The sequence below is a fragment of the Limanda limanda genome, chromosome 9 (genome assembly GCF_963576545.1).
Source record: "Limanda limanda chromosome 9, fLimLim1.1, whole genome shotgun sequence".
Classification (NCBI taxonomy): domain Eukaryota; kingdom Metazoa; phylum Chordata; class Actinopteri; order Pleuronectiformes; family Pleuronectidae; genus Limanda; species Limanda limanda.
Genome location: NC_083644.1, coordinates 28,621,110 through 28,644,624, shown reverse-complemented (window position 1 = coordinate 28,644,624; position 23,515 = coordinate 28,621,110). Strand labels below are relative to the sequence as shown.

The window sequence follows — 23,515 nt, the reverse complement described above, 5'->3', positions numbered from 1 at the left end:
CGCTCGTGGCCAGCGCGCTCCCTCCGCCGCACTGACAGCAGACAGCTGAGTCACAGAGTGTTCAGGAGACTCTCTCTCATCACAGCAAGTAAACAGGGAGCGAAGGAGCGAAGGAGCCCGAGGACTTGACCCGATAGCAGCGAACTGTGGCCCCAGCCGCTCTGGAACCATGCTGACCATAACACTGAAGACCCTCCAGCAGCAGACGTTCAAGATAGAGATAGAGGCAGAAGTGACGGTGAGTCGAAGTTAACGGGCTGAGGTAAACAGGCCGGGGGCTGCCACTCACACGGTGGGGTTCAGTGATGTTCCGTTCAAAAAATGGCCGGGAACCTGCTGCTCAGCTCTGTGTGAAGCAGGAGGACGATATGTGCGTGTTTAAAACATTGTCGTCACCTCAACATAAACAGACATGTCGGATCTTTCACTGACTTGAGTTCATGTGAGGTGATGTAGCAAGTGTCACACCGAGACTCAGCTGCTCTCCCTTCAAAGTAAAGGCGCAGCGTCTTTTAGTGAATTCAAGCATGTCACTCTTCGTGTGAAAGTAACACTGTAGGATCCTATGTTATTGAGCTTAATAATAATAAAAAAAATCAGTATATTATGCTGTATGTATTCCATCCACAGTTTACTGCTTATGAGACGCAGGTTGGGGATTTATTTTGAAAACAAGGAACGGAAACCACTTTACGTTTAACTTGATGTTTGACTTGTTCCATGTCTCACCATGAATGACGGTGCAATAATTTCAACCTTTTTACATTAGCTTTAATAATCATACAGTCAGAAATCTATTTATGTTTGGTTTATATTACTAACAATTGTTCCATATCGTATTGTGAGAATTATTTGGTCTATAGAACTACAAGTTTGCAAGTTGTTTTAAAAAAGAGACACACACACAGAAACAATTGACCTAAATGTCAGTGCCCGTTAGAGCTCATACCTTCACCAAGGCCTAATAGTCTCCTTTAATTAAATCAAGACACACTATATTGCACACACTATGGATATCAGATCTCTGCAAATATGCTTGTTTTCACCATTATTCTTTTAGTATTCCTTGGGAAATTAGTAAAAAGGTAATCAATACAAGTTCATGCTTGGCCCATGGAGGAAGGGGACATGGGGCATACTGAACAGATATCTGTTTAGTAGTTTTTGCATAATCCTGCTGACATATAGTCTGACGAAAGAGACAGACAGACAGACAGACAGACAGACAGACAGACAGACAGACAGACAGACAGACAGACAGACAGACAGACAGACAGACAGACAGACAGACAGACAGACAGACAGACAGAGAAACAGACAAACAAACAACGGAAGTGAAAACCTAACCTCCTTGGCGAAGGTAAAACACAACATGTTTCTATAAATGTTCATGCATTTAAAGTGGCACAGTGTAACACCTAAACAGTTCAAAACTGTCTCATTGATTTATTAATTAACTAACTAATTCATTAATTAATTAATATTGTAATCACGGACAATGCACATTGATCAACATCAATATTTCAACCATGTAAATACCAATGTTAGCTGTAAAAGCTGATTTGCACCTGTAGTCCCTGAGCAATATTGGCACACATATTATCTGAGAGACATTAAGTTACCAAGGGAAATAATCAACTTGGGAGTATTACTCATATACAGATTTTCTTACATTTTTTATAATATTTCTATTTAATTTTAAAAGATTAGTAATTCATACAACTACTGATAACTATAGGGAATCTATTCCAGATTTGTGAGGCTCTCACTGAAAACACAGAATTGCCAAATGTACTGTGTCTGAATGGTACATAACAGTCTCCTCTGGTTGCTGACCTTGTTAACCCCCAGTCCTTATTCTTAGTTGTAATGTAAACACTAAAGAATTTTAAACATTAGGCATAAATCTGTATATTGTTGGAAGCTGTTCTTACTGAATAAATTATACTTGACAATAATGTTACAATGATGGTCACTATTAGGCTTTTTTCCAGGACTTTCAGTGTTTGTTTATAAAGTGATTGAACTGGTCTTAAGGTAGTAACTCCAGTTTGAGACTAGCAGGTCATACAATAATTAAAATGAGAAAGTATCATCCCATGCTTTTGTAATTTGGCTGCTTGTAGCGAATATACGGTCTCATAATCCTAAAATTAGATAATCCAAATATCACAGTTTTTACTAGCCTATTTACATTTTTTACGTTTTTTAAATGTTAATTGAGAATCAAAAAATTATGCCAAGGTATTTTAAACTATCCACAACAGTCATTTGTTTACGTCAATGTTTTATCTGCTGATGTTTTTAAGGTGAAAACTCTGAAGGCGAAAATAGAGGAGAACAGAGGGAAAGATGCATTTCCTGCTGCAGGACAGAAACTCATCTATGCAGGTGAGTGAGACCGATGATGACTTGTACAGAGTCAGACAGGAAAAATGCATTGAAATATCATATTCACTCAAACAACAGTGAGATGACTCATAATCCAGACTAGGTTGTTATTATTAGTCCAAGGTTTGTTTTTAAGTGACAAGCAGGAGTATGTTTCAACTGTTTGCAAGGTGCTGTTACTGTGTTTTACTCTGAATTCAAAGCAGCACTTAAACTGCACCATGTATCCAGTAACATATGTATTGAAATAGTCTACACCTCAAAAGTGCCTCTTAAGGCCCAGTACTAAAAGTCTTGTTTTGATTCTGTACAGATTCATATTCATGAATGTTGTGTCATGAATCATTTTTCATTCACTGTTTCTGCTTTAATGTCACAGGCAAAATCTTGAATGATGACATCCCATTGAAAGAGTACAAAATCGATGAGAAAAACTTTGTGGTGGTCATGGTTACCAAGGTCAGTGTCTCTTTTCAGATAGCTTATTAGAAATTCAAGTCAAACTCAGCTGCTTTGAGTTTTTCTTTTTAAGAGAAATACTGTCATTGGGTTAGTCATTTCAAGTCACTTTTTTCTTTTTTGTTATGGTTGCTGTTCAGGAACTGGTAGTAGTAACCCCTTTCTGGTTATGCGTAAAACGTTGATGAAGTAGTCAGGAGATTTCTCATTTGCTGCGCCTCTCCGTGTGCGTTTATTTACAAACTTTCTACGGCTACAGAGAACGTCTGGGTGTCATCAAAACATCTGCTTTTAACACCTTGTTACCGTTCCTGGTCTCCCCCCTCTGTCTTCTCTCTCCCCTCTTTTCCACCCACCTCTCCTATTTTCCCCATTTTTTTCTCTGTTCACCCCAACCGGTCAAGGCAGATGGTTGGCCACATGGAGTTTTTCTCTCCACAGTTGCATTATTGCTTGTTTATTATTGGAACTGTTGGGTTTGTCTATAATTTGAAGGTCTAAACCCAAACATGTACAGTGCCTTGAGATAATGTATGTTATGATTTGGGCCTATACAAATAAAATTGAACTGATATGGAAATAACTAATTGATTATAAACATAATAGGCTGTTGTGTAGCATCCTGTTCGGTCAGTATATCCCCACTCTAATGATAAATTCTCAAATGTCTTTTCAGCCTAAACTAAACCTTCCTTCACAAAAAGCTCCTCAGCCAACTTCCCAACCAGCTGCAGCCTCAGCACCGCCCTCAACCTCAGCACCGGCCTCTGGTCCTGAACAAGCACCCTCCTCACCGACACACACAGTGTCTGCGCCCACACCTGCCCCGCAGTCAGTGCCTCCTCCTGAATCCCCATCTTCATCACCAGTCCCAGAAAACACAGAATCGCCTCCTGCTGAAGCATCAGCAGCTCTGGACTCAAATGTAACCCCAGTCTTAGCTCCTGACTTGGCGCCAGCTGTCACTCCAGCCTCTGCACTGGCTTCAGCCTCTGAAACTGATCAAACAGCCTTGGCCACTGCAGACCCAGCCAATCCTGCTACGCAGCTAGAAGACAATCCAAGGGAAAACCCTGAGAATCAACCATCCATCACGGCACCAATGCGCTCTTCGGCCTCCAGGTGTGAGGAAACCTATGTTTATGTACACTGAGAGTTTAATTGACTACCTTTGTACAAGAAACCTTATTAAACATGTAAACATGTAATTTGACTCTCAGGACGTCACCATTTACCAGTTTAAATATTTCTTCTTCCTGTGGTTTAAGTATGCTACTATCGCTTGTTAATTAAACAGCCTAACCTTATAAGAGGGTGGCCTGGTGATGCAGGGGTTAGCTGATATAAGAACACAGCATGGGATCCCTTAAGGATTCACCGCAAGAGTGTTTGTTGATGATGCATCTATAAAGCGACAGACACAAAACTGGGGAAAATCAGAAAGAATACTAATATCTCAGGATCAAAACGTGATGCCACTCATGTAGAAAACACAGCCAAAGACGTTAAGGGAAGTAATGGTGAGATTTCTATGTTTCTGTGAATTCCTCTGACCGTAGAATCTCCTGCTGCGCTGTTCACAATTGAAACAAACTCCAGAGAAAGTTGGGAACCAATTGTATGGAAATTCTTTGGAGTTTATTTATGAAAAATGAATGGCAATGATGGCCCAATAATACACTTGCAAACTGTCCAAGGATAGATAAGCCCCTCACCCAATGTCACTATCCTCAAAGGATAGGCAATTTTAGCAAGCTAATGTAACCTTATAAGACTTTTACCTAGTGACAAGAAAGAACCATTTTTCTTTAAGTGTGGATATGGATATTATGATTTCTCATTTTCCTTCAAATAAAATGAGGAACATCTCATTGAATGACCTCTTGTAAGCAAATATTAACATGCAGTTACAGCAAAACTGGGCCTAAAAGTTGTCCATACATTTTGTCTTTTTGTCTTGTTTCTCTGTTAAAACTGATTGTTACTGTTACAGTTTGTGCTCTGGAATACTAATTCACTCTTTGTTCTTTAATCTCAGCCTTGTTGATGAACTGGGACACCTTGAAGAAGCAGCATCAATACTGGGTAATAGTAATTTTACTCATCTACATGAAAAATGAAATAATACTGTTATGCTGGTTAGATTAAGTTTCTTCCATTTGGTATCAACCAATGCTTGGTTGATAGTTTCCCATTTTTCTTAGAGAGATAACATCCCAATGTTTCTCTCTCGACCTTTTTCCTCTCTTTTTTCATTTGTTTGCTTTGTACAGATGACAACTGGACAGTTTGAACATAGCTGGGAGTTACACATATTTACAGTCAACAGGATACCTAATAGATGTTATTGCCAAAGCCTAACAGTGACAATAAAGTTTAAAAAAAAGGTAGTAGTTGTGGATGTTCTCATCATTCACATCCAATGTATAGATATACAATATTATGTAAATTTCTTTAAGGGCTCATTTGTAATTGATCAGAAAAACAATAATTTGGAACTGAAGGTTTTCATTTAAAAACTGCTGGTGCTGAGCTTCACACAGCATTTCCAGTGTAGCCTCATCCAGCTGTTGTTTTCAGAACACAGTAATGCCTATGTTTGAATATTTCAGTGACATAAATGATAGGGACTTCATGTATATTTACAATGGTTTTTAAATTATATTACTAATAAATGTAACATTTATCAAGAAATAACATCGGAAAAACATTACATTAAAAGGTGGAAGATAAACACTTACTGACAGGGTGATTTCCAGCATTATCTTGACTATTACATTCATGCCTCAACAAAGACTTTTTATTATATTAATATTTACCAGCTCATGAGTGCACAGCAGACGCGGGACCTTACAATAAAAACCAGTGTGTAATGACAGTAGTGAAACATGTAGCTAATCATGGATTGAATATATGATCATGTAGAATAAAGGATGGTTGAAAATATCCACTTCAGACAAATACAGTTTGTAAACTGTACTGGTAGATTATAGGTGGAATACTCCACATGTCCCTTGTGAGGTAGAGCCTGTGTTTGATCAGTTCAAACCTCTCCCCGCCCACAGCAGTGGTTCAATGACAACATCAGCCATGTGGCAAAGGCAGTTTTAGCCAAGCCGTGGCAAAGAAATGCAAATGAAACAAGCTTTTGTCGAAATGAAAGAGTCTTTGAGAAACTTTCATGCAACAAAGTAATAGCAGTCAGGGAGTCAGTTGTCAGTCAGTTGTCAGTTTTCTTCAGGGTCAAATATCCCAGGTGTCTCACTGCTTTCATGGTACAAATCAGATATAGGCTATAAAACGGGGTGTTGGTGCATTGTACAGAACTACTGTTATTAGCCAGTCACGTCTAAGACATGTATGTCTATTCCTCCTCACTTCATGCAGCATCCTTCTTTTGTTGTTGTTTCCATAGTGACAGGTCCGGCCTATGAGAGCCTGGTGTCAGAGATCATGTCTATGGGTTATGAGCGGGAGCAGGTAGTTATTGCACTCAGAGCCAGTTACAACAACCCAGACAGAGCAGTGGAGTACCTACTGATGGTAAGGATTTAACCAGCTCTCCTCTTTGCCCTGCCTGCCCCTGTTTTCTCGGCTGATAATAAATGTTTATGTACTGTAGGGTATTCCAGCAGAGGCCAGTGATCTGCCACCTCAAGAGCCAGTTAGACACAGTGCTTCATCAAACCCCCCAAACCCTGCCACTGAGGCACCGCAGCAACCCCCAGCAACCTCTAACAGTAAGAGCACATGTTTATTAAGCTGCTTTAAGACACGCACTGAACATCTGAGATCCTCCGGCGTCTCTCCAGAGAAGGTGTATGTATGAATGCAAATGTAGGGGGGTTGAAGCTTCTAACAGGCGACAGATGCAAAAAATTTAAAAAAAACAGTGCCATACATGTGGAAGAGACCAACAAGATATCAAGAGAGTTTGTGGTGATAAGAGCTGACCACCGCGATGTGATGTAAAACAAAAACATGTCATCTCAACGGTGGAATTAATATGTATAATATCCTGCCTCTTCTTGCTGTGCCACCCCTCAATTCCACCAGAGGATGTGTTGCTGTTGTGAATTATTCTGAGTAGAGAAACTTCTGATGCATTGATGATGTGTGAAAGGTCCAGAGCCAATTCTCCGCTGTTTGTCCAGAGGACATGTTTGAAAACATGTCTACTGAAGTGTGTGTGTATGTGTGTGTGGGTGTTTGGTGGAAAATGGACATTATAGTTCTCTACATTATGACAGTAAACAGAAAGTGGAATTTCCACGGACTGCTGAGCAAATGGTTCAGAGGACCAGATGGTTCCAAAAAGTGATCCAGTTTTGGTCCCTGACAGGATGCTACAGCTAATTTCTCATTAAGTAAGAAAGTTACAACATGAACTGACAATGGTATTAAGCTTGGTTTTATGGGGAAATAGGCACGTCACCTTTAAAGAATGTATGATGTTCCAATTGTTTCCCAGATATGGGGTCTCCACAAGGGAGGTCTACAGTTGGACCCATCAGGGATGATGTTAAAAATAATGAGTAGGACCGCACTATGGATTTTAGCATTAATTTGATTAGTGAGTTTGCACTCACTGAACTATCCATAATCAAGGTTTCCCATCGGGTAATTTTGTTTTTAAACTGTTTCCCGCAAAATGTTTTCTGTCACACATCAGCAGTAAGCAGCTCATGCTCTCCCCAGCAGGGCCATTGTCTAGCAGTCAGCCTCCCCCTGCTGGTGGAGGTTCTGTCCCCACAGCAAACCCTCTGGAGTTCCTGAGGAATCAACCACAGTTCCAGCAGATGAGACAGATCATCCAGCAGAACCCAGCCCTCTTGCCAGCCCTGCTGCAGCAGCTGGGCAGAGACAACCCACAGCTACTGCAGGTACCAAACCAGCACTACTTTCTACCATGATCCACGTTTGTTTGTTGCAAAGGTGTTTCATTAATGCTGATCAAGAGAAAGTTTCAACATTTAAAGATTGCAAGGACTTGTTTTACTTAAGCTATTTTCTAATGAACTACTGCAATTTCTTGAACAAGAAAAACATGCGTGTATAGTACTGTATAATCTGTGTTTATTAAAAAAGATCTGAGTACACTTTAACAAAATAATATTTAAGAAATGGTGGCTCTGCTTTGATGAATCATTGTTTTTACCTTTTTTATATTCTGTTTGAATTGGTGGTTGTTCTGTAACCGTAATCATCTGTTCTGTGAGGTTATCATTAAGGGCTGGGAATGTGTACCATATATATATATTTACATATGGTAGTGCTCGTCCTGACTGAATGCATCACCTGGTGCTGTGTGATTTGCAGCAAATCACACAGCACCAGGAGCGTTTTGTACAGATGCTGAATGAGCCTCGAGGTGGAGACACAGGAGGCGAGGGCGCCGAGGCCCAAGGGTCTCCACAGACAAACTACATCCAGGTCACCCCACAGGAGAAGGAGGCCATTGAGAGGGTCAGTTCACCACTCACACTGACATTAACCTGCATCCAGATCTCTTGTTGTCTACATAATTTCACAAAATTGCTATTAAAAAAATTTGGTAAAAATGTACTTACAATAATTAGTTGAAACTACGATAGTGTCATGAACCGGCTCAAATTCAAGACAAAACTGAGGGAGACCAAACAGTTAAATTATTTATCTAATAAGAAAAGGCTAAGTCAGAAGTCAAATACAAAATCTGTTGGCTGGGGAAAATTCTCCACAAAAGCCACCAGCTGAGTGGGAGGGGTCATCACAATATATTTGTTATGGTTTTTTGTTAAAAGTATGCATATGTGCATATGACTTTATTTAGACATTTTGTTGTGATGTTAGGGTTATGGGGAATGCCTTATGTCAACAAGCGTCTATGTGTGTGTTGTGTTACAGTTAAAAGCGCTGGGTTTCCCTGAAGGCTTAGTAATCCAGGCGTACTTCGCATGTGAGAAGAATGAGAATCTGGCTGCTAACTTTCTGCTCCAGCAAACGTGGGACGATGAGTAAGCAGACAACACCTGACGCATCACCGTTGGACAGAGGGTTTTGGGAGTGGGTGAAAGTGCAATGCAAAATCCACTGGGGACGGACGGACGTGGGGAGGAAGACAACCTTTCTTTTCACGCCATTGTGACTGTGGTCTGATGAAGATGGTGACAATAATGACAACGATATGCTGTTCAAAGTTCGCTGTGCTGCCTGCTCTCCATACTGCTGTGTGGTCATCAAAGGAGCTCCCACCGAGCTGTACCTCACTGCTGCTACATTATTACTGCTGCCGCTTGAGCTGAGAGGAGACATGTCAACAGTATGCATCACCTTCACAGGATTTGACTGTATGGAGAGTGTTTCTACTGCAGATATTGCATATGTTAGACTACTATACACACACAGTAGACATACTGCTTGGATTTACGTGGAAATGTGATGCAAACTGTTGACTTCACTGTTTTGAGAGCTAGCACTGCTTTATATTAAAGTTTAGGCCTGGTCTGGTCATTTCTTCAGCTTCTTTTGTCCATTGGAAGAAAAATCTTTTAAAACATCTAAAATCAAACAAGTCTCAACAGCACTGATGTGTTCTCCAGGTGTGCTCCTGTGGTTCCATATTTGCTGGTAGAGCATAGAGCATTTGAAACTGGCTGTTTCCGCTGGCAAGATTAAATAATTAAGAAATAATACATATCAATTTGGATTTCTAGTCAAAATGTAACCAATCATCATTTTTTATAAATGTATCATTACCCACTATTATAACTGAAAGAAGAAACGGTTATATTTCCATATTTGTATAATTTTTACATAATTTCCCAATTTTCCTTAATTTTGTAATATTTTATGTTGTCATTTTAGTTGTTCCAAACGTATGTAGGGATATTGCTTTGACTGGCAGATATGGGCTGCCAAAAAATGTAGACATTCAAAGATAGGTCAAATGTATCTGCTGTAAGTGAGCATTTAACACCATAAAAAGAATAAGCGGTACAGTCACAGTAAATAATGCTGCCTTGTTTTTAAGATAACATGTGTGTGCATTAGTGATGCGTGAGTGAAGTGGATCACTTTGCTTGATTTAGTGTTTTATGCTGTTTGACTTTGGAGGACTTGTTGGTTCTGTTGTTTGAACAATGAGGAATTTGAAGGTTGTTGATGTAGTTCCACTCTACTTTGCAGGCTAAATATTTGTCATGTTTTTATTTTGAAAGAAAGGTTGTTTTCAGTATTTCTTAGCTGGAATGAACAGGCATAGTCCACGTCCTATGTTCAGCCAATCAAGTTCTTTTGTGCTTGTTTCACATTTTCTATGCATTTTAAAGCTGTAAGACTTTGAGCCAATGCTCCTGCAAGTCTTACTGGTAGACTTGTACATTACCATACAGTGTTTCAGATATTTCAAAGATCAGTGTTGTAGGATTTGTGACTCCAAACTTTGAATTATTGATAATTTATGAGTCTCTGCCTCAAAAGTGGTCTAAAAGGAAGCTGAATAAGTGCTAGTAGCCAAAACCAACACACAAAAAAAATATATGTTTTTAGCATTCAGCATGTGCTTTGTTGTTTCTCCTGTTACTTTTCTATATTTTGTTTGAATGGAACTCACTGCAGCCGGAAGTAAACTGTTGGGGGAAGGCACTTGAATGTGGTATATGCTACTCTAGCTTGTGAGCAGTTGTTGGTTGCATGAGGTGATGAAACCACCAGTATCGTGTTGCTCTGATCTCAGTTTATCTATGGTTTTCTTTTCTTTTTTGGTTTATAAAAAATGTACTTACAGCCGTAAATACTTTGGTTGAGGTTTTGCTGAATATTTTGGGGGAAAATAAACTTGTTCCACCATTGTGTAAAATAAATTGCTTTTACAAAGCGGTGATGTCTTATCATGAATGATTCGGTTGCAACAATCACATATATCACTTTTAAAAAGATTTTAGTAAACAATTGGTCAAGTATCATGCCTCTAAAAATCGAATGTGAGTACTAAACCAAAGGTTAAAATGACTTTAAATGTATGTATATGAAATACCTGGATGTGTTATTCTACAGAGTGACATCAGCTGTTGTGTTGTTTCAGCACATCTTCACAAATGAAAACTCAAGCTCTTCAAACTACTATATTTGCACCTTGCATTAGGTTAAACATGTCATGAGGAATTTTTAAGATATATGTGTAGACTACATCACACTAAATCAGATTATATGAGACTTCATCAGAAAATACTAGACAACATTAGATTACATAAGAATACATCAGACCACATTACATCAGACTTCATTACACTACACCAGCCTGCATTGGAATACATTACCCTACCTCAGACTATATCAAACAACATCAGACTACATTACATTACACCAGACTACATAATACTACATTAGACTACATTACACTAAACCAGACTACATCAGACTACATTGGACTACATTACATTACACTACACCAGACTACATCAGATTACATGGGACTACATTGGACTACATTACACTACATCAGACTACATTACACTACACCAGACTGCATTGGACTACATTACACTACATCAGACTACTTCAGACTACATTGGACTACACAACACTACATCAGACTTCATTGGACTACATCACAGTACATTGGAATACATTGCACTAGCCTGCATTGGAATACATTACCCTACCTCAGACTATATCAAACAACATCAGACCACATTACACTTAATCAGACTACTTCACACTACATCACACTACATCAGACTACACCAGACTTCAATAGACTACATCACACTACACCAGACTACATTGGACTACATTACACTACATCAGGCTACATTGGGCTGCATTACTCTACATCAGACTCAGTGGACTACATTAGACTACATTGGACTACATTACACTACACCATACTACATCAGACTACATTACACTACACCAGAATACATCAGACTACATCAGACTACTTCAGACTACATTGTACTACATCAGACCATATCAGACGACATCAGACTACATAAGACTACATTAACCTACATTGGACCACATTAGACTTCATCAGACTACATTAGACTACATGGGACACATTAGACTACATCAGACTACATCCGACTACATCAGACTATATTGGACACATTCGACTACATGGGATTACATTAGACGACATCAAACTACATTTTTCTACGATTTTCCTCTTAATTTCCTCAGTCATGTGCAGTAAAGGGACAAGATATTTGATCTGAGCGGATACACCATGAAGATAAATATATAACAAATGAGAGACTTTAACTAAATTGTAGTTGTGTTTACGTCATTTTTAGCTGCTCCAACTATCTATACCGCTTTACCGTAAAGGCACAAGTAGACTCGCGAAAAATCCAAGGGTTCAATGTGCTTTCACACATCACTTTACTGCGGTCCCGATTGTCACTGGGTATTTTGCACACTGACATCAGACTACAGTACACTACATCAGATCGCATGCACAACATCTCACTTCATCAGCCTACAGTAGATACATGACTACATTACACTAGTCTAATGTATCTAATGTAGTCTGATACATCTAATGTAGTCTGATGTAGAATAGAATGACACTAAAGGCAGACTACATTAGATGTATCAGACTACATTAGATACATTAGATTACATTGGATACGTATACATTAGACACATTATATTACATTGGATACATTATATACATTAGATACATTAGATTACATTGGATACATTATATACATTAGACACATTAGATTACATTGGATACATTATATACATTAGACTACATCAGTCTACATAAGATACATTAGCTTACATTGGATACATTAGACTACAAAGACTACTTTGGATGTATTAGATACATTAGACTACATCAGACTATTAGTCCAGGCAAAGTAAATCATTTTGGAGCCAAATCTAACTTATTGTAAAAGGAGGTGGAGGTGTCCAGAACAACATATTAAAAGTCCTAAGAAATCCTAGTTGAGAAAATTATTTAATTATCATCAATGTGTGCCAATAAGGCCAGGCAACACACCCCATTGGGGCTATTTTTTTCCTTTACTCCTATCAAAATGAAACTTTTCACAATGAAAGTAACCATGAAAAGTTAATTTTTTTGTATTACAAGCTTCTTTGAAAATGAATTTTAATAATCGAAGATGCCTAAAATACACCCCAATAGGCTTAATTTTTTCCTTTACTCCTACCACAATAAAACTTTACATGGTAAAAGTATACATGAAAAGTAACTTGTTTTGTATTACAAGTTTCTTTTGAAATAAATTTTAATATGCACATGAGCTCTCCACTTATTGAATATGTCTTAATTTGCATAGGCAGAAACACCATTCATATGTATGACAGATACATCACCCAAACTTCATCCAATCATCCTACTGCCAATGAGTGATGGCAATGCTGCTTTTAGACTGGCCCCTAACCTGAAAACCGCCCTGGCTTGGTAATACCTGCCAGGGGTATAACCCCTGCCGGTATAGTCTTCAGGGTCAGGGTCTATTCTGTAAAGTTTCATTTTGATACGAGTAAAGGAAAAAAATAGTCCCATTGGGGTGTATTGTTTCCTGGCCTTATTGGCACACATCTCAATTTGATGAGAATTTAACATATTTCCTCAAATTGGATTTCTTAGGACTTTTAGTATGTTGTTCTGGACACCTCATAGAAATGATCTATGCTGATCATCTATGCGGTCGTAAAACGCTACTTTGCCTGGACTATATCTGATTCAGATACATACGAGTTTTGGCAGTAGTGTGCGGTGTCACTGTGTCCGCCAGGGAGCGCGTCGACGGGTTGAGGGAGGGTGGGTGCGTTCCCGCAGCAACAGGGAAGATGGCAGCTCTCACATCTCTCACCCAGGTAAAGATGCAGCAGTTTACATATTCCACACTTGAGCTGAGCTAAGAACGCAGTACGTGCCTTTCATGACTCTGTGTTTTAAATGTGACCCTGAACCGGAGCCGGGCCGTAAATGAGATAGAGAGAAGCTCAGTCAGCTGAAGCAGGCCCGGTGCCTTACCGTTACATAGCGGCTCTGTTAGCCGCTGCTAGCCGCTGCTAGCCGTCGCTGCTTCCAGTCAACCGTGTGTCGACTTATCTGTGGCATGACATATATTTAACTTGCTGTTTGTGGCTTTAGATGTAACTAGCGCAATGGATACTATACAAAGTTAGGGACAGGCTGGCCTTTGCACGTCCATGTGACTAACTCCCACTCAGTGGTAAGCTAGCAAAGCTTAGCTAGCTTAGCCTGGATGCCGAGGAGAGAGAGTGAGGATGGGTCTGGAGGGCTGGAGGCCACACAGCAGACTCTGCACGAAGCTGTGAATGATGCTCGTCCAAGTCACAAATAGTGAGCACTCACAGCAGCCATATGTCTACAACATGCAACAGTCCTGTAATTATGTAATGCAGTTATTTTGAGATATGTTTTTTAATGAGAGTGAATAGCGAAAAGCCAAATCTCAATCAGTATCATGTTATTACCAAGTAGGTTTTCACATGCATGGATACGGCATAATAATGCATATAGAAATGAATCAATATTGCAATGAATGAATTAAAGGAAATGAAAAGCAAATTAATCAGCAAGTGCTGTGAGTATGAGAAGCACACGTGCAGGACACGTAGGTAAAAGCTGTACTGTTTAAATGAAAGAGATGTAGAGCTGCACAGTTTGTGCACAAGTAAATATGCAAAGTATCAAGTAATATAAGCCCCATGAGACGAATTGTTATTTGTGAATGTGGGCTATACAAATAAAAACTTGATTGATTGATTGATATTGTAAGATAAGTTACAATGCATCAGGTTGACATGTAGTGTTGGTAATGCTGTTTTCTTTCTAACACAGTTGTCAAGCGGGAACCCTGTATATGAGAACTTTTACAGACAGGTAAGAGGATCAGCCGAAGTGCATTACTGCTGAATCATAATGCTGTTTTGCTGTATGTAAAACAAGAACGACATCTGATGAGTTTGTGTGAGAGGAAATAAAAGATGTAAATATGTGACGCTCCCTTCGTTTGCTCCAAGGTGGATCCAGGGAATACAGGGAGAGTAGGACCAACAGAAGCTGCCTTGTTCCTTAAGAAGTCCGGACTGCCTGACATTACACTTGGAAAGGTAGGTACTGTCAGATGTTACACTGCTGGTTTTTTGTGGAATTCCAGGGTTGGAGAGGTATGTATTTTTCATGCACCAGTTGGGTGCAGCATGTGGACCTTCATTATTCTATGTGCTATTGTTGATTGTCAGTTGACTGAAGGTCTGTGCTGGTGTGAGTCTGTCTGCTGACAGCATTGTTTAAAACTGTCAAGAGAAAATAAAGTTGTGCTGCAAAAGGTTCAGTGTATCTTAATGCTGTCCTGGTATCTTTGCAGCCCCCATATGCATGCGAAAAACAGTATTTAAGATAACGCTGTGTCAGTGTTTTTTTCAGCTGTTGATGCAATGACTGTTATCTACAAGGTGTCACTCGGAGTGACAAATCCAGAGAATTGGCACTGTCTCTGCAGCTGTAAAGAGCAGTTTGGCATCTTTGAGTTCATTGTTTGGATTTTATGGCCCCTATAAATGCTACAGCAACTCTGTACTGTACTTAAGTGCACCGAGCTGAAGAGCTAGATAATGAGCTGGATAACATCAATCTGGCAAAATAAACCAATTATTGCAGCTTTAAACTTTCTGTTTAGTGAGTGAAGTTAATGGTATACGTTTTCTTTAGATACTGAGCCAGACCCTGATGAATGTTCTTATGATCATTTTGGTTAGTACGTAACAGCCCTAAATAATATCCACACTCATTGAGCAGTATAATATTTGCTTCGTAGTTGGTATATTCCGCTTAAGGTGAATGTTTTATGTATCAAAAGTGTGTTTTAGTGAGTTGACAGAGAAGACCTCTGTCAACTCAGGCAGGCGGGTCTACCCTGATACAGTAAAGGCTAAAGATGCAACACACAAGTCTAAACTGAAAGAATTTCAAATCAGTGTGCAGAGCACTGACTACTGTTATAGACTGACTGTTGTAGTCATGAATTGGAATTGAATCGTGAGGTACCTAGGGATTCCCACCCCTAATGCAAATTAATTTACATTTATTTTCCACCAGACATTTTGACTTTGTCATATTTCCTGAAATTAGATCTGATACTACTAACCAATCAACGACCATGAATTGGATGCATGCATGTTCACCTCCCTAACTAAGGATTTTCAGTTTTGCAGTATAACCAACACTAAGAGTCCTGGTGCTTCCAATTGTCACAACAATTGAGATCTCTGTGCTCCAGGGAGCACTCATAGCTTTAGAAATGTTTTACTGATCCAAATCGCATCTAACTTGAGTCTTCTGAAATTTCCTTCAAGTACATTAATAGTTCTGTATAATCTAATACTTTACCTACTTTATATTCTAAAACTTTGCAAGAAAAAAAGAAAAAGTGTGGTATTTTGATAAAAAAATTTCATCCATTCATCAATAATATATATATATATATAATATATAAATAGCTGTGAGGGTCGCTGGGGAGCTGGAGCCAATCCCAGCTGACATGAGGCAGGGTCCAACCTGTACAGGTCGCCTGACCATTACAGTAAATTAAATGTTTCAAATGATAAATTGATAGTTTTCACAAGGATGTAAAGATTGAAGTTAGAAAATGTATTTTTATGCATTGTGTCTGTAACACTGTGTTTTTGTTTCTGTTTTTTTTAGATTTGGGATTTGGCAGATCCTGATGGAAAAGGCTATCTGGACAAACAGGTGGGAAAACAGATTTCACACCCAGTGCTAAGACTTTGATGATTTGCTGTTTGCACAGAAATATAAACAATAGCTCACTTAATAAAATTATTGCTAATCTGATCGACAGCAAAAAACAATGACTAAGTGAAACCAAATGACTGTCAGTGAATGTAATAAAACTACCGTGGTAAGGGCCCCAAATATGTAGAGGTCAAACAGAAACCTCAGAGAATATTTGTAATTTTCTTTAAAAAAAAAAATATATATATATATGTATTTATATAGTTTTTTTTAAATAATTATAATAGGTATGTATTATGTATGAGGAGAGTTGAATGTCTTGGGAGTGAGTTATCTCAGTTGTAGAATGTAAACGGTGCTGTGATAGGTACCACTGTTGTGTCTCTTTCAGGGGTTTTACGTCGCTCTGCGGCTGGTGGCATGTGCTCAGAGTGGACAGGAAGTCAGCCTGTCCAGCCTCAACCCCACTATCCCTCCTCCCAAGTTTGTGAGTGTGACTTCTCCCATAATAGCTCATGTCTGCGATTTTTGTGTTTAAAAGAAGCCAATGTGTTTTTAGGTTATTGACATTTTCATGGAGTTATTAACAAACCTGAAGACATTTTTAGAATAGGTTATTTTCTTTCTACTCATAATTTGTTATAAATTAACAGTTTTTGTCTTTTTCATGTCATTATGTTCTTTAGCCTGGTATCAGAAGTTCACTACGATCAGCGGTAGAGAATATTATGTGTGTTTTAATCCTGGAAATGGCTTGTGTGACAGTGCTTTTACAGCCATCTCTTTTTGTCTGATTTCAGAAGGACACCAGTAGTCCGTCTATGTGCACCACAGCTTCTGCCTCCTCTGAATTACATTGGGCTGTCAGGGTGTGTTCAGACACACACACACACACACACACACACGTAGACACACAGGCAAAATAATAAAAATAATAAAAAAGGTGTTTCTAATTGGCTTTTAAAAAAAAGGAAGAAATCCACATGAGTCATTTTAACATGTACAGTACAGATGTACATACAGTACGGAGTTTGACGACAAGGTTTTTGTAATGGGACATACGGCTTTAAAGGTTCAGTGTGTACAAACTAGTGACATCTAGTGGTCTCCTCACCCTCCCCTTCCAAACATGAAAAAGAACATATGGTAGCCTTCAGCTGTCATAAATGCTCGAAAGGTGTTTAGTTTGTCTTGTTTGGGCTACTGTAAAAACATGGCGCTCTCCGTAGAGAGGACCTGCTCCAGAAGTAAATATAAAGTAACTTAAATATAAAGGGCCCATTCTAGGGTAACCAAAACAACAATGAATGAGTGAAAACATCCCTAGGATAATTTTTTATTCAATTACTGCCTATTGATCTCTGTCACCTAAATCTAAAACACTGGACCTTTGAGTCTCCCAGACATATCTTGTTATTTTTCAAGCAGAGGCACTGATAACTTTTTTATCACACAGTAAAACGTCTGTCACTACATCAGCTACATCATTTTAGCTCAATTATCTGCCTCAAAAATCCATTGTTATTTTGTGGCCCTCTTATTGCAGTGTAGTCAATCCTTTAGTTTGTGAATGAGCATGGACCCTGCCATACCATTACATATCATATACACATCAGGTTGTTTTTACTTAACCAGTGTGTGTATTTCTTCTGTAGCCAGAGGAGAAGAGTAAATTTGATGGAATCTTTGAAAGTTTGGCTCCAGTGAATGGCCTGCTGTCAGGAGAGAAAGTCAAACCAGTCCTCATCAATTCCAAGCTACCTCTGGATGTCCTTGGGAAGGTATTTAATCCATTTCTTACAATAGATCTTGCATGGGGCTTGCTTAATATTGAGCAACGAATCGTTAAAGAACATTGGATGAATAGTTATGATAATGAATATGTAATATTTGTGTTCATCTTAGGTTACGTTGAATGGCCTCATTGATCCATATCGTGCTTATTTCCTGCTGTTAGGTTTGGGACCTGAGTGACATAGATAAAGATGGCCATCTGGACAAAGATGAGTTTGCAGTGGTGAGTGTTATCATCGTCTTCATTGTGAATGTATGTGTTTTGGGTCTCTACAGCCTAAACAAACTTAATTCAACTGTATAAATACTGGGTTGGTGCCTATATGCCCTCAGAATATAATAACATAACACAACAACCAATCTTCCTATTGTATGGATTATGCAATGTGTTAAGTGAAGATACTAACATTGTTGAACTGATCGTATCTTATTAAACATATTGTGTTTGTCTGCACTTGTGACTCAAATGAAGATCAGGTCACATTGTATTGTAGATTCATGTAGAAAAATAAGTAATTCCATAGATTTGTTATTTCTTGCCACTGTAGGCTGTGGCATTTAAACAATACTCAAGTGATCCTGAGAGAATCTAACATTTGATAAGCAAATATTCATTCCACCACTACAAGACCACCATGAGCCTCAGCCGTTGCAATAAGCTGTATAGGTTTTCTGCAGGGTCTTAAAAAGCCTAAAAAAAAGTCTCAAATTTAATAATCTTAATTCTAGGACCTCAAATCTTCTAAATATGTTAAAATATACTCAGTTTTAAATATGTTTTGGTAATTCTTTTTTATATTTATGCAGTGTTGGCCCTAGAAGTAATTCAATCTATGGCGGTAACGAGGTGCACGTGTGCACACTCAAAGGTCATTCTTTCCACAACAAATTCCAAGAAACAGTTTCACAGACAGAACTGCATAACTGCCACGACTGCAGCTAAAACAATGAGGTGGGAAAATTTGAACAGGGTGCGCCACAGTCTGGATAAATAATGGGAAACAGTGGTTGCCTTTCATTTGAATTTGTTTTTATTTGTAATGTCTACTTGTGTTGTAGTCCTTTCTGAATTGTACACATATAAGCAAAATAAAACTACAAACACGACCAACATGGATTTGATTAGTGATCGTCTACAAACACCCCATATCAGTATGTATCAGTAAACTCTGCTACTGAGGGAAAGACTCTGGATACCTACTGTCTCTGCCTGTAGTTTGGGAGATACAGTGCTGTGAAAAAGTATTTGCCCCTTCCAGATTTTTAATTTTTTTGCATATTTTTCACACTTAAATGATTCAGATCATCAAACAAATTTTAATATTAGACAAAGATAACCCAAGTAAATACAAAATGCTGTTTTTAAATTATGATTTCATTTATTAAGGGAAAAAAGCTATCCAAACCTACCTGGTCCTTTGTGAAAAAGTAATTGCCCCCTAAACCTAATAACTGGTTGTGCCACCCTTGGCGGCACCAACTGCAATCAAGCACTTGTGATAACTGGCAATGAGTCTTTCACATCGCTGTGGAGGAATTTTGGCCCACTCTTCTTTGCAGAATAGTTTTAATTCAGCCACATTGTCGGTTTTTTTAGTATAAACAGCTTGTTTAAGGTCATGCCACAGCTTCTCAATCGGATTTAAGTCCAGACTTTGACTAGGCCACTCCAAAACCTTCATTTTTTTTTTTTTCCGCCATTCAGAGGTGGGTATGCTGGTGTGTTTCGGATCATTGTCCTGCTGCATAACCCATAACCCAAGTGAGCTTGAGCTTGAGATCACAAACTGATGGCCAGACATTCTCCTTCAGGATTTTCTGGTAGAGAGCAGAATTCATGGTTCCATAAATTATGGCAAGTCGTCCAGGTCCTGAAGCTGCAAAGCAGCCCCGGACCATCACACTACCACCACCATGTTTGACTGTGGGTATGATGTTGTTTTTATGAAATGCTGTGTTGGTCAGCAGTGGCTTTTGCCTTGGAACTCTCTCATGGATGCCATCTTTGCCCAGTCTCTTTCTTATTGTTGAATCACGAACACTGACCGTAACTGAGGCAAGTGAGGCCTGCAGTTCCTTGGATGTTGTTCTGGGGTCTTTTATGACCTCCTGGGTGTGCCGTCGATGTGCTCTTAGAGTTATTTTGGTAGGCCGGCCACTCCTGGGAAGGTTCACCACTGTTCCAAGTCTTCTCCATTTGTGGATAATGGCTCTCACCGTGGTTCACTGAAGTCCCAAAGCCTTAGAAATGGCTTCGTAACCCTTTCCAGACTGATACAGGTCAATAACTTTGTTTCTCCTCTGTTTTTGAATTTCTTTAGATCGCGGCATGATGTGATGCTTTTTGAGATCTTTTAGCCTACTTCACTTTGTCAGACAAGTTATATTTAAGATATTTCTTTAATTAACAGGTCTGGCAGTAATCAGTTCTGGGTGTGGCAATTGAAATTGAACTCAGCTTTCCAAAAAATGTTGTTAAGCTCAATTCATTCATGAATTATCATGGGGGGGGGGGGGCAATTACCTTTTCACATAGGGTCAGGTAGGTTTGGATAGCTTTTTTCCCTTAATGAAATCATCATTTAAAAACTGCATTTTATATTTACTCTGGTTATCTTTGTCTAATATAAAAGTTTGTTTAATTATCTGAAACATTTAAGTGTGACAAATATGCAAAAACATAAGAAACCAGGAAGGGAGCAAATACCTTTTCACAGCACTGTAACTTAGTGTTTCAGGGGCCAGTGGTGAGGCTGGCCCCTTTATCTGACAGAGGCAGGACGGCTGTTGTCCTCTGCTGCAGCAGCCCATTCACTTTAAGGTTGGATGTGTTATGCATTCATATTCTCTGATGTGTAGCACTATTGTAATGCATTATATCAGTACTGGCAGTCAGACAAGATGAGCCACTTCCTCTTTGTTCATTTGGCACCAAATCTCGTCATGGATCAAATTTAAGTTTCCTCAACCATTTGTGCTTTCTGTTGCTGCCACATGATTAGCTTTTTTGATACATGCATTAATATGTGCAAGTGAACAAGTAAACATAATGTAGTGTCCACTGTATTTTCTCATCTGAAACTGATACAGCATCAGTCACAAGCAGCCAGGTCATATAGATTCAGTTACACCTCATGGTGACTGGTTTGTTATACCTCATTCAGTGTAAAAACAATGAAATATTTGAATGAATTAGAGGAACAAATCTTAAATATATTCAGTATTTTGTAATGGTGTTATGGATTAATACTGGTTGAAGAAAACTTGTTATTTTTGATACTTTATGTGACCGGGCCCAAATAATTAGTTTTATACAAACTAACCATGACTCCACACTCCCCAGGCTATGCACCTTGTGTACCGTGCCCTGGAGAAGGAGCCTGTTCCTGCACTCCTCCCTTCTTCCCTCATCCCTCTATCTAAGAGGAAGAAGAGTATGGGCTCTGTCGCCAGTTCTGTTCCTGGACTACCTGCCAGCCCTCCACCACCAAAAGATTCACTACGCTCCACACCCTCCCACGGCAGCATGAACTCACTCAACAGCACCGGCAGCCTGTCACCCAAACACACACTCAAGTCTGGACAGGTAATGCCACACTGATATACACACACACAGTAAATAACTCAATCAGTAAAGAAGATAAATCATGCTGGAGAAAAATTATTGTTAAACTTTAAATGCATCAAGGGAAAGCATCACAGACAAAAGAAAACTTTTTTTATAAAGGGAATCAACAAAGAGCGATGTTGGTTGTGTTATTATTATTATATTTCAGACTTCACATGGGCTGAATATACATGAGTGTTCTGTATCTTATAGTAGGGCTGCTCGATTATGGAAAAAATCATAATCACGATTATTTTGGACAAAAACTAAATCACGATTATTCAAACGATTATTAATATGTGCCCTTATTTTTTTTAATGACTAACTGGAAGTACCAGTCACTTCCGGTTCCGGTAAACACCGATTACGGCTGCGTGTCTTATTCCTCCGTGAAACCATGCAGGTTTTGGTGCCTTATTATTCAAACCCTTAATGATGGCAACATTCTCTATAAAAACACTTTGTAACTGAGAACTTTGAAATTTCCTCTCATTATTAAATGTCCCCATCTGCCCCCTCCCCCACTACAAGCACACACAGAGAGAGAGAGAGAGAGAGAGAGAGAGAGAGAGAGAGAGAGAGAGAGAGAGAGAGAGAGAGAGAGAGAGAGAGAGAGAGAGAGAGAGAGAGAGAGAGAGAGAGAGAGAGAGAGAGAGAGAGAGAGAGAGAGAGAGAGAGAGAGAGAGAGAGAGAGAGAGAGAGAGAGAGAGAGAAAGAGGGGTGGGGGGGGGCTATGAGGACCATCATCATTTACCCCCGAACCCCGACATTGAACGGGTTCCATACAACAACAAGCGGAGAATCGCGAGCTGACCCGCGAGGGTCCGGTGTGAACGCTGACGCTGTGCGGCCGCTACACTGTGTGGTGCTGCTGCTCGTCGGATTCGAAGAGTCGATCAGACGGGGCTGCCCTCACTCTGCCGTTTTCCACTCGCGCTGTTTTTTAAATACCTCCGGTCACCACACACACAACTCTCCTCCTTCACTTCACAGCTGCTTGAGAGTGAGTGCCAGTCAGCGGGGCCGCGCTGAATGCTCGAGACTGAATTGCGCATGCGCGTCTCTTTAGAAAAAAATGCCAAATAATCGTTTCAACTCGATTATAGTAGTTTGGAGATCGTTTGACCCAATAATCGTAATCACGATTGTATTTCGATTAATTGAGAAGCCCTATCTTATAGGAAACAATGAACAAACATACAAACAAAAATAATATTGGGTCGGCATCAGTGACATCAAATGATCTGTATTTGAAGGCAAATATCATGTTTGGGGCACCATTTGCCTCTAAAAAACAACCTTTAAAATATTTGATATAACAGCTGTAGCCTGAAAAAGCTGGTACGTCTTGATGATATGATTTAATAAATCTCTGTCCCTGTTTTTTTTTAATTTGCCCTTACTCTTGCTATGATTTAGAGGAGAGGATGTTATGCAGATTCTAATATTGTACTTAAATAACAAATGGCGAGTATATGATAGAAGAGTCCCATTTTAATGCAAAACTAAATTAA

At 39.2% G+C, this 23,515-nt stretch overlaps 2 protein-coding genes across 3 annotated transcripts in view; both read left to right on the top strand.

Moving 5' to 3' along the window:
- The first annotated feature begins 38 nt into the window (after positions 1–38).
- rad23ab (RAD23 homolog A, nucleotide excision repair protein b) lies at positions 39–10,710 on the top strand. Of its 2 annotated transcripts, none has more exons than XM_061077937.1 (10): positions 39–238; positions 2,310–2,391; positions 2,771–2,850; positions 3,527–3,972; positions 4,889–4,935; positions 6,266–6,393; positions 6,473–6,590; positions 7,552–7,733; positions 8,170–8,316; positions 8,737–10,710. In XM_061077937.1, exons 1-10 carry the CDS (start codon positions 170–172, stop codon positions 8,848–8,850), a joined length of 1,413 nt encoding a protein of 470 aa, XP_060933920.1. In that variant the 5' UTR covers positions 39–169; the 3' UTR covers positions 8,851–10,710. The 2 variants fall into 2 exon arrangements, with proteins under 2 accessions (XP_060933920.1, XP_060933919.1); XM_061077936.1 differs by having other exon boundaries at positions 7,549–7,733.
- Positions 10,711–13,643: 2,933 nt separating this feature from the next.
- eps15l1a (epidermal growth factor receptor pathway substrate 15-like 1a) overlaps positions 13,644–23,515 on the top strand; it is a 42,564-nt gene continuing 32,692 nt past the window's right edge. The window contains exons 1-9 of the mRNA XM_061078637.1: positions 13,644–13,689; positions 14,684–14,725; positions 14,866–14,955; positions 16,550–16,597; positions 16,992–17,087; positions 17,401–17,469; positions 18,256–18,381; positions 18,558–18,617; positions 21,738–21,980. Coding sequence (XP_060934620.1) covers positions 13,663–13,689; positions 14,684–14,725; positions 14,866–14,955; positions 16,550–16,597; positions 16,992–17,087; positions 17,401–17,469; positions 18,256–18,381; positions 18,558–18,617; positions 21,738–21,980 — 801 coding nt within the window. The 5' untranslated portion in view covers positions 13,644–13,662. The remainder of the gene's footprint in view (positions 13,690–14,683; positions 14,726–14,865; positions 14,956–16,549; positions 16,598–16,991; positions 17,088–17,400; positions 17,470–18,255; positions 18,382–18,557; positions 18,618–21,737; positions 21,981–23,515) is intronic.

What these genes read in the sequence shown, in the direction of transcription:
- rad23ab (XM_061077936.1), top strand. Translation starts at nt 170, where the DNA reads ATGCTGACCATAACACTGAAGACCCTCCAGCAGCAGACGTTCAAGATA. An exon ending in CAGTGGAGTACCTACTGATG is followed by an intron (nt 6,394 to 6,472) that starts GTAAGGATTTAA and finishes TATGTACTGTAG; the next exon opens with GGTATTCCAGCAGAGGCCAG. An exon ending in ACCCCCAGCAACCTCTAACA is followed by an intron (nt 6,591 to 7,548) that starts GTAAGAGCACAT and finishes TGCTCTCCCCAG; the next exon opens with CAGGGCCATTGTCTAGCAGT.